A 14184-nucleotide genomic window follows, 5' to 3' on the forward strand; every position below is an offset into this window, starting at 1 on the left:
GGTGGTTCATCATATGAGAAGGGGCGGGGTTGGTAGTGAGGGAGAGGTGGCCCTTAAGTTGGACATTAGTAAGGCGTATGATAGGGTAGATTGGGGATATTTGAAGAACCGTATGAAGGCCATGGGTTTTTGCAAAGAATGGATAACTTGGGTCATGCGATGTGTGACTACAGTTTCTTATAATGTGTGCCTGAATGGAGATTTAATTGGGCCGATATATCCTAAAAGAGGACTCCGTCAAGGAGATCCTTTGTCACCTTACTTATTTCTCCTCTGTGTTGAGGGGTTGTCTAATGCAATAGATGTGGCAGCTGAAGAGGGTAGAGTTCATGGATGTCGAATTAGTGCTAATGCTCCAGAAATTACGCACTTGTTATTTGCAGACGATAGTTTTCTTTTTTTTTTCAAAGCAACGACGGAAGAGGCCATGCATGTAAAGCAAATTATGGCCACCTATGAAGAGTTATCGGGCCAATCTGTCAATTTCCAGAAATCAGGAGTGTTGTTTAGCTCCAATGTTAGAAGAGATAAACAGGTACTGCTATCGAATATTTTAGAAGTTCATAATGACATTTCGAATAGCAATTATCTTGGTCTTCCATCTGTGGTAGGGAGGTCAAAGAAAAGGGTGTTTGGCTTTTTAAAAGAGAGAGTGTATAAAAGAATTCAGAATTGGGAGGCGAAGCCTATATCAAGAGCAGGGAAATTGGTTCTTATTAAAAATGTGGCCCAGGCTATCCCATCGTATAGCATGTCTTGTTTTCTCTTGCCGAAGACGATGCACCAGGAGATTGAGAGGTGTTTTAATATATATTGGTGGAGATCAGGTTCATGTAGTAGTAAAGGTATTAATTGGTTGTCGTGGGGTGCAATGAGTATGAATAAAAGCAGGGGGGGATTGGGTTTTCGAGAATTGTATGGGTTTAATATTGCTCTTCTTGGGAAGCATGTGTGGAAATGCATTGATAAACCAGGTATGTTAGTTTCTCGAGTTCTTAAGGAACGATATTTTCCTGATGGTAATATCTTAAGAGCTAGCAGAGGGCAGGGGGGAAGCTATATTTGGTCGAGTATATGGCAGGCAAAAGAGGAGCTAAAGGCTGGTTTTAGGTGGATTTTAGGTAATGGTGTTGACATTGTTGCTACCAGAGATCCGTGGTTGAGATCAAAATAAGACTTATGTGTGGAAGATGACCATATGTATGTGGGAAGAGAAGAGAAAGTGGCTGATTTGTTTTATGTTGGGACAAATAGCTGGGATGTTGGAAGGGTTCGAGGTTTGTTTACTGCTATATATGCTGATGTTATTCTGGCAACGTTTGTGCCACAACGTCTAGTGGGCGATAGAATAGCTTGGGCCAAGTCAAATGATGGATTATACGATGTGAAGACTGGGTACCAGTATTGGCAAGGCAGAAATAATTCAAGTCTAGGGACAGTCCCGCAATCTGGTGGCTGGAAGAGAATTTGGAGACTACCACTCCCTCATAAGATGAAAGTGTTTCTGTGGCGTTTATGTCGAAATAATATCCCTGTTCGTAATAGGTTGAAGGGTAAGGGTGTTTCAGTAACAATTCTGTGTCTGTTTTGTAATGTAGATGTGGAACATTTAACCCATGTGTTCTTTGATTGTATCTTCGCTGCGAGTTGCTGGTTGTGTAAAGGTTTTCAACACCTGATTGGCTTCTGGATAAACTTGATTCAGCTGGTACTGAGGAGATTGTGAGCATTTGTACGATTCTGTGGGGTGTGTGGTTTTGGAGGAACAAGAAAGTGTGGGAGGGAAGAAGTGTTAATGCTTCAGTTGCCATGGATGGGAGTTTTAATACGATTCGTGAATGGAGAGAGGCCAGAGAAGTAGGAAAAAGGGAGAGTGATATTGCAAAATCAGCAAATTGCAGCCAGGTTAAACGATGGCTGAGGCCTGAAGAAGGGACCTTTAAATGTAATGTTGACGCTTCTTTTTATCCAGGGGCTGATACTTTTTCCGTAGGGATGGTTATCAGAGATTGCAGGGGCAGTTTTTGGAGGGTAAATGTATGACACTCAAGAGTCCAGCTTCTGTTTTCGAAGCGGAGTGTATTGGTGTCCGAGAGGCTCTTTCATGGGTTCAGTCGAGGGATGACAGATGTGAGGTGGTGTTGGAAACTGATTCGCTACTCACAGTAGACACCATTAAAGGAACGAAGGAGTATCGTCTTGAGGTTGGCCATGTGGTGGACCAATGTAAGGTTATGCCGGAACAATCCTATAATGTCAAGATTTCTCATATCCGGAAGCACGCAAATAGGGTAGCTCATGGTTTGGCTAGAATTTCCTGTACTGTAAATTACTTCATTGTTTTTTCATCTCCCCCTGATCATTTGGTGGAGACTGTTTTGTCTGACAATTCTATTCAATAATATATGAATTTCTTTGATTTCAAAAAAAAAAACATTACCACTAAGAAAGTACTCCTCCAATAATATACGTCCACCCGCTCTTTTAAGATAAGCTTGGCGGTTCAATAATATATATCCACCTTCTCTTTTAAGCTATAGCGATAAGCTTGGCTGTTTGTGTTTTTCATTTTTATTTTGCTAAATTTGGCCGGTTTTTGTTTTGTTTATTATGCTCCTGTCTTTTCAAACAATCCCCGTCCCAGACCAGCTTTTATAAAAACCGCTACAGTACGATAATGGATCCGTTTGGGGTTATTTAAAAATATAATTCATTTTGTCAAAAAAAATATAATTTATAATTTAAATTTGAAAAATGATATATAGATAATATAAATATCGTAACTTATAAATTATTTAAATGTTTTAATATTTTTACGTATAAGTTATTTATAAATTGCGTTTGGTAAATCATAACTTATAAATTATAATTTTTTTTTAAAAAATTAAGCGTAAATTACAAATTACATAAATTAATAATTTTGATACATGAATATAAAAAAATTCAAAAATAAGGATTTTACGATCGGAAACAAACTATATAATATACGGTATTCATACTGACGAAAATAAAATTATACTATTGATCCGGATTAAAAAAACAAAACTAAACATAATTAGGTTTATTTAGCTTAGTTAGTATAATATTGCTCTCGGGTTAAAATACAATAATATACCACATCGATAAAATTTGGAACTTCTCTTCACTTTACAAATCGAAGTACCACTATAGTGTGCACCAACAAATCATGAAATTTTTGATGAATATGGTGGGCTTATTTTTTTACCCAAGTTGACGGTAAAATTTAACTCAATTTTCTGAAAATACTCGGGATTTAACCCGAGCTAAAAAGATTATACGATGAAATGAGCTGAAATAAAATCAAAATCAAAAGATAATTATCCATCATTTAAAAAATTTAAATGAACAAATTTATATTTTAAATTTTTAGTCAAATTAAATTTTAAATAATTATATAATATAAAAAGTATTTCATATATCGCACAGGGTATAAGATTGTATAAATAAAAAAATAAAAAAAGTATAAATTAAAAAAGTATAAAGAAAAGGAAAGGACTCTCATCGAAAATATAGAGTGAAAACTAGTGAAAATGTATTAAATAAAATGACGAGATAATTTGAGTAAATATATAGAAGAGTAATTAATAAAATTATATTAACATTTCATAATTTAATTTTATATACATATTTATTTAACATGTTTAAAATAACTTTTTTAGATAAAATATAATTAAATATGACAAATAAAGTATAAACCAGTGTTTTGAAATATGTTTAATAATGAAACTTTCTAATTATATGACTAAATATATATACGATTTTGTAGCTTTTAATAAATAATCCAATTAATAATTATATACAATTTTTTTTGAATAATATTTTATGAAACAACTCATAACTAAGTGAAAGAATATCCAAAATACACCACTTTCCACATTCAACTGCCCATTCTAGTCGGTCAGGAGTCCCTTCTTTATTTTTCTAACATACAAGTTATTAGTTATTATATTATCAAGCTCCCTCTTATAATGTAAATATTAATATTAATCAAACTAACAAAATAATTGTTAAATTATACTATTTTGAAATTTTTTGTTACAAATATGTAATATACTTTTGAATTTAAAAATATAAAATATGTATTATAGTGTTGAAAATTTATAAATTCCATAAGTTAAGTTAGTAATATACTTGTTGTTTACTCGCTACTTTTTTTGTTAACTTTCTAAGTAAATTTACAAAATTGTTAATGGGCTATATAAAGTTAAAAATAATAAAAATATAAAAATGATTTTGTGTTGAGAGATCCAAGCGTGTTTTTCACTTTTCTAGTTTTAAAAAACATCAAAATGTTGTTTTCCACACTTTTCATATCTGTAGTTATAATTTGGAAAATACGGGAAAACCGTATTTTCTATTTTTCCAGTTTTTTATTTTGAAAATTTTGTATTTGAACATATTTTTGGTATTTCCAATTTTTTTAGAAAAATTTTCTGGAAGACCAGTTGAAGTAACAGGCTCTTAGGTTTTCTAACTTTCCATTTTTAACTAAAAAATGATCATATATCAGCGTTTGCTTAATTTGCTAAAAAGTTAGGTGAATAGATAAACGGGTTCAAAGCCCAAGCCCAAATGAAACTTCAAAGTGGTTGCCCAAACACACACAATACGTGGGTGGCTTTAAATTATGATATTCAAAATATTTATGAAATTCGAAATATGACTCGAGTATACTTTTGTTATGCAAGTTCTCGTTAACTGATTTTAGATCCATCATCCAAATGGTCCCCTAATTTTAAACAGGAGAAAAACGTTACGGGACCTAAAATAATTCTAAATTTATTTTTGAAATACACTTTACATGTTTTTAATGTTACGCTCATATTAATACATATAGGGTTCAATTAATTTATAAGTTAATAATAATCAATAAAAAGTTGACATATCTTTATGGGAAAGATTATTTTAAGAGTATTTTCTTATTTTAAAAGTTGACATATCCTTCTGAGCAAGATTATTTTAAGATTATTTTCTTAAGAGTTTTTATGTGTTTTCGGGAGTCAGTTATGTCATTTCACCCCTTACTTATTTGAAAATAAAAAAATGACTCTGCAAATAACATTTTTCTATCGTTATTTGTGAACTATTTCGGGAACGGTTTGAGAAACTCTAGCATTTTTGTTTTGAATAATACTATAGGTACTAGATTGGTATACAAAATTGATCTCAAATGCCACATGTGATGCAATGAAATCAATTAATAATAGTGAAGCCCGCCATAAATTTCAACAATAAGGCATCTCCAATAATTGTGATCCAAAAATTCAAATTTGGATCACCAACTGATCCTTTGATCCAAATTTCTGAGCAACTTCAACGGTTTGATCCAAATATTTGATCCAAATTACTATTTACATATAATAATATACAAATATCATATTAAACAATTTTATCTTAAATTTATTATTTAATCATTATTAACAATTTATATAACATTTCATAAATTATTTAAATCAAAAAAAAATATATTTATTGCAATAATTAACATACAAAATATCATTGATACACACTAATTTTCCGAATTAGTATATTCTTCCCACAAATACTCAATTAATACATTTCTCAGTGCAATATGTGCCTCTTTATTTTTTATTTTTAAATTTTAATGAATTTATCTTTTCTCATTATTTTAAGTTTTATTTTAAAAATAAATTTTTTTAACTATTAATTATATTATGTTATTAATTATATGATTAAATAATCAAAAATTAATTTAAAATCTCATAAACTGCAAATAACAAAACCATTATTTTATATTAAACTAAGTGATCCAAATTTGGATCACTACTGTTCTTATCCAAATTTGGATCACTGTTGGAATTGAATTTGGAATAATCTGTCATAAATTTGGATTTTTGGATCACTGTTGTTCTAATATCGTGAAATATTGTAAAGTCATCAATGGCATATCATTTGTAACCAAATTTTGGTGTCAAATTCGGTAACTCTATTGGTACCCCTTAATAGAAATGACACGTAACCAAATTTGAATTTCAAAATGGTTCCAAATTATGTCATTGACATGTTCTGATTTTGGTTGAATTTTTTTTTACTTATTTAAATGGAATTTTGGTTGAATTTTTTTTACTTATTTAATTGGAATTATCATACATATTCTTGATTTTTCTTTGATAATATTGGTTTATTGATAATATTATTTTTCCTATTTTTTTCTTATCATCTTCCTTTACCTTTTCTTGTGTTTATAATGGGGTAGATCTAGCACATGTGTATGCCATATCCACTTTCTATATATGATATTCTAAGCATATTAACTTTCCAAGCGACTGTTTAATTTATTTGATACTCCAGACACTTTAGTTCTTTACATGATTGTTTTAGTTTATTTATTTTTTTGGCACATTTTCCTTTCGAGTGATTAATTTGTGTATTTGGTGCTTTCTGCCCATTGTCCCTTATCGAATTATATAATTTAGTTGGTGCTCTAATTACACCGATTTTTTGAGATATTATTTTAGTTTATTTGAAACTAGTAAATATTATAAAATTAGTGACATTAACCTTTGGAGGGAATTTAGTTAACTACTTTCTAAATATTATTATTAGTTATGTTGTTTATAAATATAAAACTAATAAAAGATCATTTCCTTCGTTCCACAGTGATGATACCATTTGAGAGAATTTTATTTCTCATAATACATATCGACTTTTAATCTGTAATATAAATATGATGACATTATCTCAATTTTTTTTAAGTTGTATAACTAAGGTTGAGTAGATGTCTCCATCCATATAATATATGAGAGTATATCAAAAAATTTGTATTGGTGGACAAAAATAACATTAGATGGAGAGAATAATAAAAAGGCATCTATTTTTTTGACATATCGTCCACTTTCAACTTTCAAGCATCTCTCTCAACTCTACTAAATTTATACATTAATCTCCTAAATGGATAATACAAAATTGGATATAATTTTTTTCATACAATAATATACAATGGTTATTGATTGAAATATGTTCCTACATTCACATAAATAACCTCAATAAAAATATTTCATTTCATATATCATATCATTTAATAAGATTTATTTTACTAAATTATGTGCACATAACAATACTCTTTCAAAATTTACATTAATCTTCTTCAACACGAGTAATATATCCATCCAAGTTTAAGGCCATTTAGAAGATTTCACTGTAGGAGGGCAAAGAGATCTATAATCTATACTATGTCTATATATATGTATATATATAGACTTTTTCTCAAATGAGAACCCTTTTTAATGATCTCAGTCATTTAAATTTAGTGCAATCCTTAAATCTCAGCCATCCAATTTTTAAATATATATTATTATACATTAACTATTATTAGACAAAGATTACGCTCATTAACTCTGCCAAACCGTTTTTCTCTCTCTCATCTCCTTCTTCTTCTTCTCTCTCTCTCTCTCTAACTTCATCATCGATCATTGAGCTCCATTAAACTGATATTCATCGAAAATTCTTAACGCCGATATCATTAAGGTCATCGTCTTCAGTTTCAGTTTTGATTCGCCAAATTTTATGCTTTAGTCATGATTTCTGAGGATTTATTGAAGATTAGCTCAAATCAAGGTAAATTGAAGCTTCTGCTTTCACTTCATATTGATGTTTTGATGCAACTACCTTTCGTATTTGTATCTATCTTCTCATTATCTGATTTCTAGAAATTTTAGTGATTTTCTGCTTTTTTATAATTTTTGGTGATTATTAGTTGTGATTATGTTATTTTTCATGTTGATACATTGATTTTCTGATATTTGTTTTTAAATTATTATAATTTAGTGATTTTTCATTTACATCGGTGTTTTTTTGTGTTTTAGACTTAGGATTCTGTTCTATTGTATATGATAAGTGATTATGTTATTTTCTTTTTAAAATTCAACGATTTTTTAACAAGATTTAAATTTAATAATTGTTCATTGATTTTATCCTTATATCGGTGATTTTATATGTCTTACCTTTAAGTTTAGATTATTAGTCTTGATTATTATGTAGATTATTAGTGATTTTAATATGTTTGTACATTATTTATTGCAGCGGTCAGTTTTGTTGATAATACTTCAGACATTAGTCATAGTATTGAAGGTAATGAAAACGGAGGAGTTGATTCTGGTTTTTCTGTTAGTCCTGGTGGACATAAGTATTATGTACCTTTTTTTGTTGAAGATGATGCGAAACCGTTTGTGAACAAAGTGTTTGAAAATTTGGAATCTGGTATTGAATTTTATAAGGTGTATGCAAACTTATGTGGATTTGAAGTTCGTCGTAGTGCTGAGAAAACTGGTGATGATGGTACTGTAATAAGTAAGTATTTGCTTTGCAACAAATCTGGTTTTAATGAAAATAATAGCAAATCAGTTAAGAAGAGGAGGACTTAGTCTTTCAGATGCGGTTGTGATGCTAAAATGGTGCTAAAATTTGTGCCTGGAAAGAGGTATTATGTCTCCAATTTTGTTGAAGTACATAATCATCCATTTGTTCCCAAAGATTGTAGCCATTTCTTGAGAAGTAATCGTCAAATGTCTACATTCTCAATGAACTTTGTGTTTGATGCTAGTAAAGTGAACATTGGTAAAAGTAAATCCTTTAGATTCATGAAAGAGTTGGTTGGTGGTTATGAAAATGTTGGAGCTACGTTAAAGGATTTCAGTAATTTTGATCAAGATTTAAAATCTTATGTTGGTCCTTATGACGGTCAAATGTTAATTGAGAAATTCAAGGTGAATAAAGAAACAGATCCTTCTTTTTTTATGACTATGAAGTCGATTCTGTTGGCCATATTACCAAACTGTTTTGGGCTGATTCGACCTCAATAAGGAATTATGAGCTTTATGATGATGCGGTCTCATTTGATCCAACATTCAATACAAACAAGTAAGAACCATGTTTAAATTATGATTAGGGCTGCAAGTTTAGTAGTGATTTGTTATTGTTTTTCTATTAACTGTCATTTTATTACTGTTATTGTTAGGTACAACATGGTTTTTGCTCCATTTACAGGTGTTGATAAACAAAATAAGTGTGTTACGTTTGCATCTACTCTTCTTTCAAAAGAAGATGTTACACATTTCACTTGGGCGTTTAAAACATTTTTAAAGGCTATGGGTCGTAATCCAATTTGTTTAGTCACTGATCAATGTCCGACTATGAAGCAGGCCATACCAGCTGTTTTTAAAGCAACCGATGATCTTCCTGCTACCAGGCACCGCTTGTGTATATGGCAAATAACTGAAAAGTTCCCTGCTAAGGTATATATATTTTGCTTTGTTTGTATTTTTTATGAGAGTGGCGATTTAGTTGTTTAATGTGATGTGGTTGTCGTTCTTAGTTGTTTATTTGTTTGATCTTTGTATTTTTAAAAATTTTGTAGCTAGGAAACTTCTTGTGCAAAGAAACTGATTTCATGGAAAAGATTAAAAAGGTTATATGGTCCACAAGTATAGATATTGATGAGTTTGAAGAAGGTTGGAAAGCAATTATGAAAGAATTCAAGTTAGAAGATCATGTTTGGTTGTCTGATATGTATGATATGAGAGAGACATGGATCCCTGCATATTTTTGTGATAAGCCAATGCATGGTTTAATTCGGACGGCGTCTAGATCTGAAAGTGAGAATTATTTTTTTAGTAATTTTCATCAAAATGGCAGTACATTATCAGAATTCTATATTCGCTTTGAATGTGCCATGGATAAGCAACGTAACGAAACAAAAAGGTTGAATCATGAATCTACATCTGGTAAACCAACTACTGTTACTAAATTCTTCCTTGAGGATGATGCCGCAGAGTTATACATGCGTGAATTTTTTTACAAAGTGCAAGATGAAATTGTGGCAGCTCTTGATGATATGCGAATTCAAATTATTGGTCCGGAGATAAATGGCATTAAGTGTTATGAAATGAGAGATGTCAAAATGAAAGACATGATTTTTAAGGTAATTTTTTAGTTCATGTTATTTTTGTGATTAATCTGTATCCAGTCAAATTTTTTTCTCTTATCAGTGATTAATCCATTTCTTTTGGTGATTTTTTTATGATTTGTTTAGTTTTGCATTATAACTATTTATTTTGTGTTTTAGGTTGAAGTCAGTAAGACACATGCTAATTGTTCTTGTAAGAAGTTCCTTTTGTGCGGCATTTTATGCAGACACGCGTTTTGTGCTCTTAATCATTTTGAAGTGTTCAAGATACCTAGGCGACTTGTTCTTAATCGCTGGATGAAAAATGCTGAAAGTAAGCCTTCGTCACAAGTTGCTGTTTCAAATGAAGTTCTAAATATGGAGATTGTATCTGCGGAAGTGACAAATATTTGGTTTAATTTCCATAAGTGTGTGAGTAAAGCAGGGAGTGATATTACTAAACTCAAGCTAGTTAGAAAAATAATCACAGATTTACATTCTTCTCTGGGTGATGATGATTTTGTTTCTACCAAAAAAGATTTTTTGGCAACTTTGATAGGTAAGCAGCCAGATGGAGAAATTTCTATTCATCCACCTCTCCAGTTTAAAAATAAAGATTCCGGTCTAAAGAGGCTTCTTAGCGAAAGGGAAAAAGCCATAGTGAAAGCCAAGAAGAGGAAGAAGCAGTGCTCATTATGTCTTTCGTATGTGCACAATAAAAGAGGTTGTCTAAAAAGGAAGCAATTTGCGGCTTGTCCCAAAAAGAAGAAATGCCTGGCTGTTTGATTGGAGCAACATTGACCTATTAATATACATTTTTAGATAACAATTATTTTCATTTTTTCATAAGATGTTTTTGTGGATTATAAGTGTTTCGTTTATGTAAATGACTTCATCGATATTAAAAATAGGTATATTAAAAAACTTTTTAACAGAATGTTTTTGTGAAGTATATTTCTTTTTTTGCTATATTTAGTTTTCTGAATTTGCAGAACATTTTTGTAATTTATCACTTATGTAAATGACATCTTTCTATTTTGACATTTAATATAGGTTTTTAGTACATTGTAATATTGGTGATTATTTCAGTTCTTTGTGGTGATTTTATAGAGTTATGTCTAATTTGTCATAATCAACAATACCAAAATGACATGCATTATTAAAAGTTTAAAAATCTTTGTGGTGAACTTGCACAGTATGGTATCAACAGAACCAAAATAAATTGGTATCGCAGTATAGTAAAAGAGATTATATTTTGTTGCATTTCAGTTTTAGTATCCAAGTGTTACAGTGGCATTCCATGAGAGAATGTTTTAAGTTTTCTCTTTGTACCTTTCCTATAATTTAAGCATATCATGTTCCAATATTTTATACATGACAAGATATATATGACCAGAAGTCCTATTATTAGAACTCCTCCTACATGAACAAATGAAGGCTTTTTATCTTATGAGGCTAAAGTGAAATGAACCTTTCTCCTGGTGATTGGGGATCCTATCTCAGTACCAACTCAAGATATGCTTATTGGATGCCTGATTTTCCTGTACGAGCGAGATTCATCAGGCATCCTTTTAATTCATCCAGACAAAATGATCACAAAAATTAAGTCAATATAAATTTTGATTTTCATTTCATAGTTATAGAAAATGTTAACATCTCGGATGATGAATTTAATTTCTCAATCTTTAAACCAGATCAATATTGAAGTAGTTTTAATGATATGAAATTGATTCACATTTCAGGTGTGTCTTCTTCTGGGGTATCGTCATCTTGGAACAAAACCTTGCCTTTAATATCTTTCCTTTCGTGGATAGTTGCAATTTTGCCTTCACTTGCTGCAAGCACTATGCTCATCACTTTCTCTGATGCCTTTTTGTTGTATAAATTTTTTGCTTCATCCAATACGTGGTGTCTTTTTTTGTTGAGAGAAGATGTTAGAATGGCGTGACAGTACTTTGCACGAAACTTTAACATTTGCGCTGATTGGGCAACCTGTTTAAAGAGTAAAACTAGAAAAAAGCATTTCAGTTTAAAGAAAGAAAATACGACATTTCTCACAGTGATTATGTGTTTATGTAAGAAACGTGCTTACACTTTCAACTTTTAAATCAGTTATCCAGGTTTTTGGATCCCCTTTGTACGTTTTCATATGCCTGATCAAGAATATTCCACAATCCATGTAATTGCCTAGTGTTTTCCAGGGCATTACCATGTACTTAGGCGTGACCTTTTTCAATGAATGTGCAATGTACTCAAGCTTGTTTTCCATCAAGTAATTCACAAAGTGTCGGAGCTGCATTTTTATAATTAATGTTACACTTTCGATTTTAAGATTAGTAAAATTAAAGAGTTGATTTAAATAATAATCTAGTTTAACTTTAACTTACCAACATTTTAGGCTTTTGACCATACTGCTTTGAAGCAGTTCTCCCTCGCCTAATATTGTCAATTACTTCAAATACTGGCTTCTTTAAATTGAAGTTGATCAAGTACATGTGTTCATATGCAAGCACCGGGAAAAATATCTGCATATTTTTTTGTGTTAAACAGTTAAGTCTGTAGTTCCAAAATAAAAGTTCCAAAATAAAGAATATACATCAGAGACATATCAAATCAGCATTTTCTATGCTTCTGCTTGGGTATCTTTCAAAATAATGCTTCATATGATTTTTAAAAAGTTCATATTGTGCTTTTCTAGTCTTTGTTTCATCCAAAGGTGCAATCTGGATATTTTTGAGATTACAAGTTAATACATTAATATAATTATCACAGAAGCTCTCAAGAAAATAACAATAATACACAAATGCTTACCGAAAGACCAATATCCATATAGAGACGCATTGGTGATTCTGTGGATTTATAATTTTCTCCAGCATTCATCAAAATTGACCATATATCGATAACAGCACATGACAACTTTTCTTTTGGCTTTAGTGTCTTGAGCACTTCTGCGAAACATGTGTAATCCCCAGAGGCAAAAACTTTCGCTATGTAAATAATAAAATGATTAATGTTGTTCTTTTAGGTGATTAATGTCTAACATGTGGTACTTTAGTTAATTTTGTATAAGTGATTAGTGTATTCCAGTAGGTGATTAATGTCTAACATGTAGTGCTTTACTTAATAATATATCTTATTATTAACTAGGACATATATTTTTTTCAGTAAAAATAATGAGCAAGAAAATATAATCTTCGCCTACTTAAAGTACTCATTTATAAACTAAAAGTAATTCCATGTCCTGGTGTGGCACTAATGAATTGATAATTAGGTGAGACACCTCTATGGTGCAATTCTAAGTAAATTAGTGGTGAAATCTTGGAGATTAAGAATAAATACTTTTAACTTAGCAGACAAGGAGGAAAATTGTGGCAGAAAAGAAGAATTTTAATCATTTAAAAAAGATTGTTTAATACATCAATTAGCAGTATTAAGATGGGCTCCTGAGTGTAAGAGTCAGTTAATGTCACCTAAAATTGACATGCAGCTAGTATGAACCATTTATTTAGTGGAATTTAATAACGACCACTTTTAAGAGCTAGGATTTGAATATACTACTGATTATACTAGTTATGTGCCATTAAGATATTATTTTATTGAAGAATATAAGGAGACTCGATGTCCTAACTGAAGGGTTTTTAGCACATAAACGCAGCGAAAAACGTAAATTAAATCTTAAAAAAACCGAAACCCTCCGCATGATCCATGCGAAAAATAATATTTAATTCGTAGTTCAGTATGTTTACCTTAAGAAGTTTTACGTTAATAAAAAGATGGAGGTCATTAATGGCGATCCAAAAACTATGAACGGAGATCCTTAGCAGCTGCTCCTCAAGTGTGAAGCACTCCACCGGTATCCACCAAGAAAACAATGTAATGAAGGAGGAGGAGATGGAGAGAATTAGGGTTTTGTAAATCTTTTTGGTTGAGGCAAAAATAGGGTTTATAATAGTATATTTATAGGCAAAATTTTCAGCTGAAAATTTTCCCATAAAATATTATTATTATTAACCCTTTATTATTCTCATTAATAATTAAAACACCTTTTAATTATTAATCCTTTTTTTAAAAACTTTAGAAATAATTCTCTCTCTTGATTTAATTTCCAAAAATTAAATTCTTAATTAATAATATTAAGAACCTTTTCTTAATTAATTTATAATCAATTAAATCTCATTTAATCAATTATTAAATTTGCCAATTAATTATTTATTTCATGAATAAATAATTATCAGCCATTATTAATTAATTCCTCCACC

At 30.6% G+C, this 14184-nt stretch overlaps 2 protein-coding genes and 1 pseudogene across 2 annotated transcripts; 2 read left to right on the forward strand and 1 right to left on the reverse strand.

Annotated features, from left to right (window-relative positions):
- Positions 1-14184, reverse strand: part of LOC141691403 (uncharacterized) — a 508513-nt pseudogene that overhangs the window by 274241 nt on the left and 220088 nt on the right.
- On the forward strand, positions 7477-8865 carry LOC141689524 (uncharacterized). Its single transcript, XM_074493847.1, has 2 exons — positions 7477-7599; positions 8065-8865. Exons 1-2 carry the CDS (start codon positions 7560-7562, stop codon positions 8403-8405), a joined length of 381 nt encoding a protein of 126 aa, XP_074349948.1. The 5' UTR covers positions 7477-7559; the 3' UTR covers positions 8406-8865.
- Positions 9090-10888, forward strand: LOC141693759 (protein FAR1-RELATED SEQUENCE 5-like). The gene is made up of 3 exons (XM_074498924.1): positions 9090-9275; positions 9398-9961; positions 10106-10888. The coding sequence occupies exons 1-3, from the start codon at positions 9129-9131 to the stop codon at positions 10709-10711; spliced, it is 1317 nt and encodes a 438-aa protein (XP_074355025.1). The 5' UTR covers positions 9090-9128; the 3' UTR covers positions 10712-10888.

Source organism: Apium graveolens, chromosome 10 (genome assembly GCF_009905375.1).
Source record: "Apium graveolens cultivar Ventura chromosome 10, ASM990537v1, whole genome shotgun sequence".
Lineage (NCBI taxonomy): Eukaryota > Viridiplantae > Streptophyta > Magnoliopsida > Apiales > Apiaceae > Apium > Apium graveolens.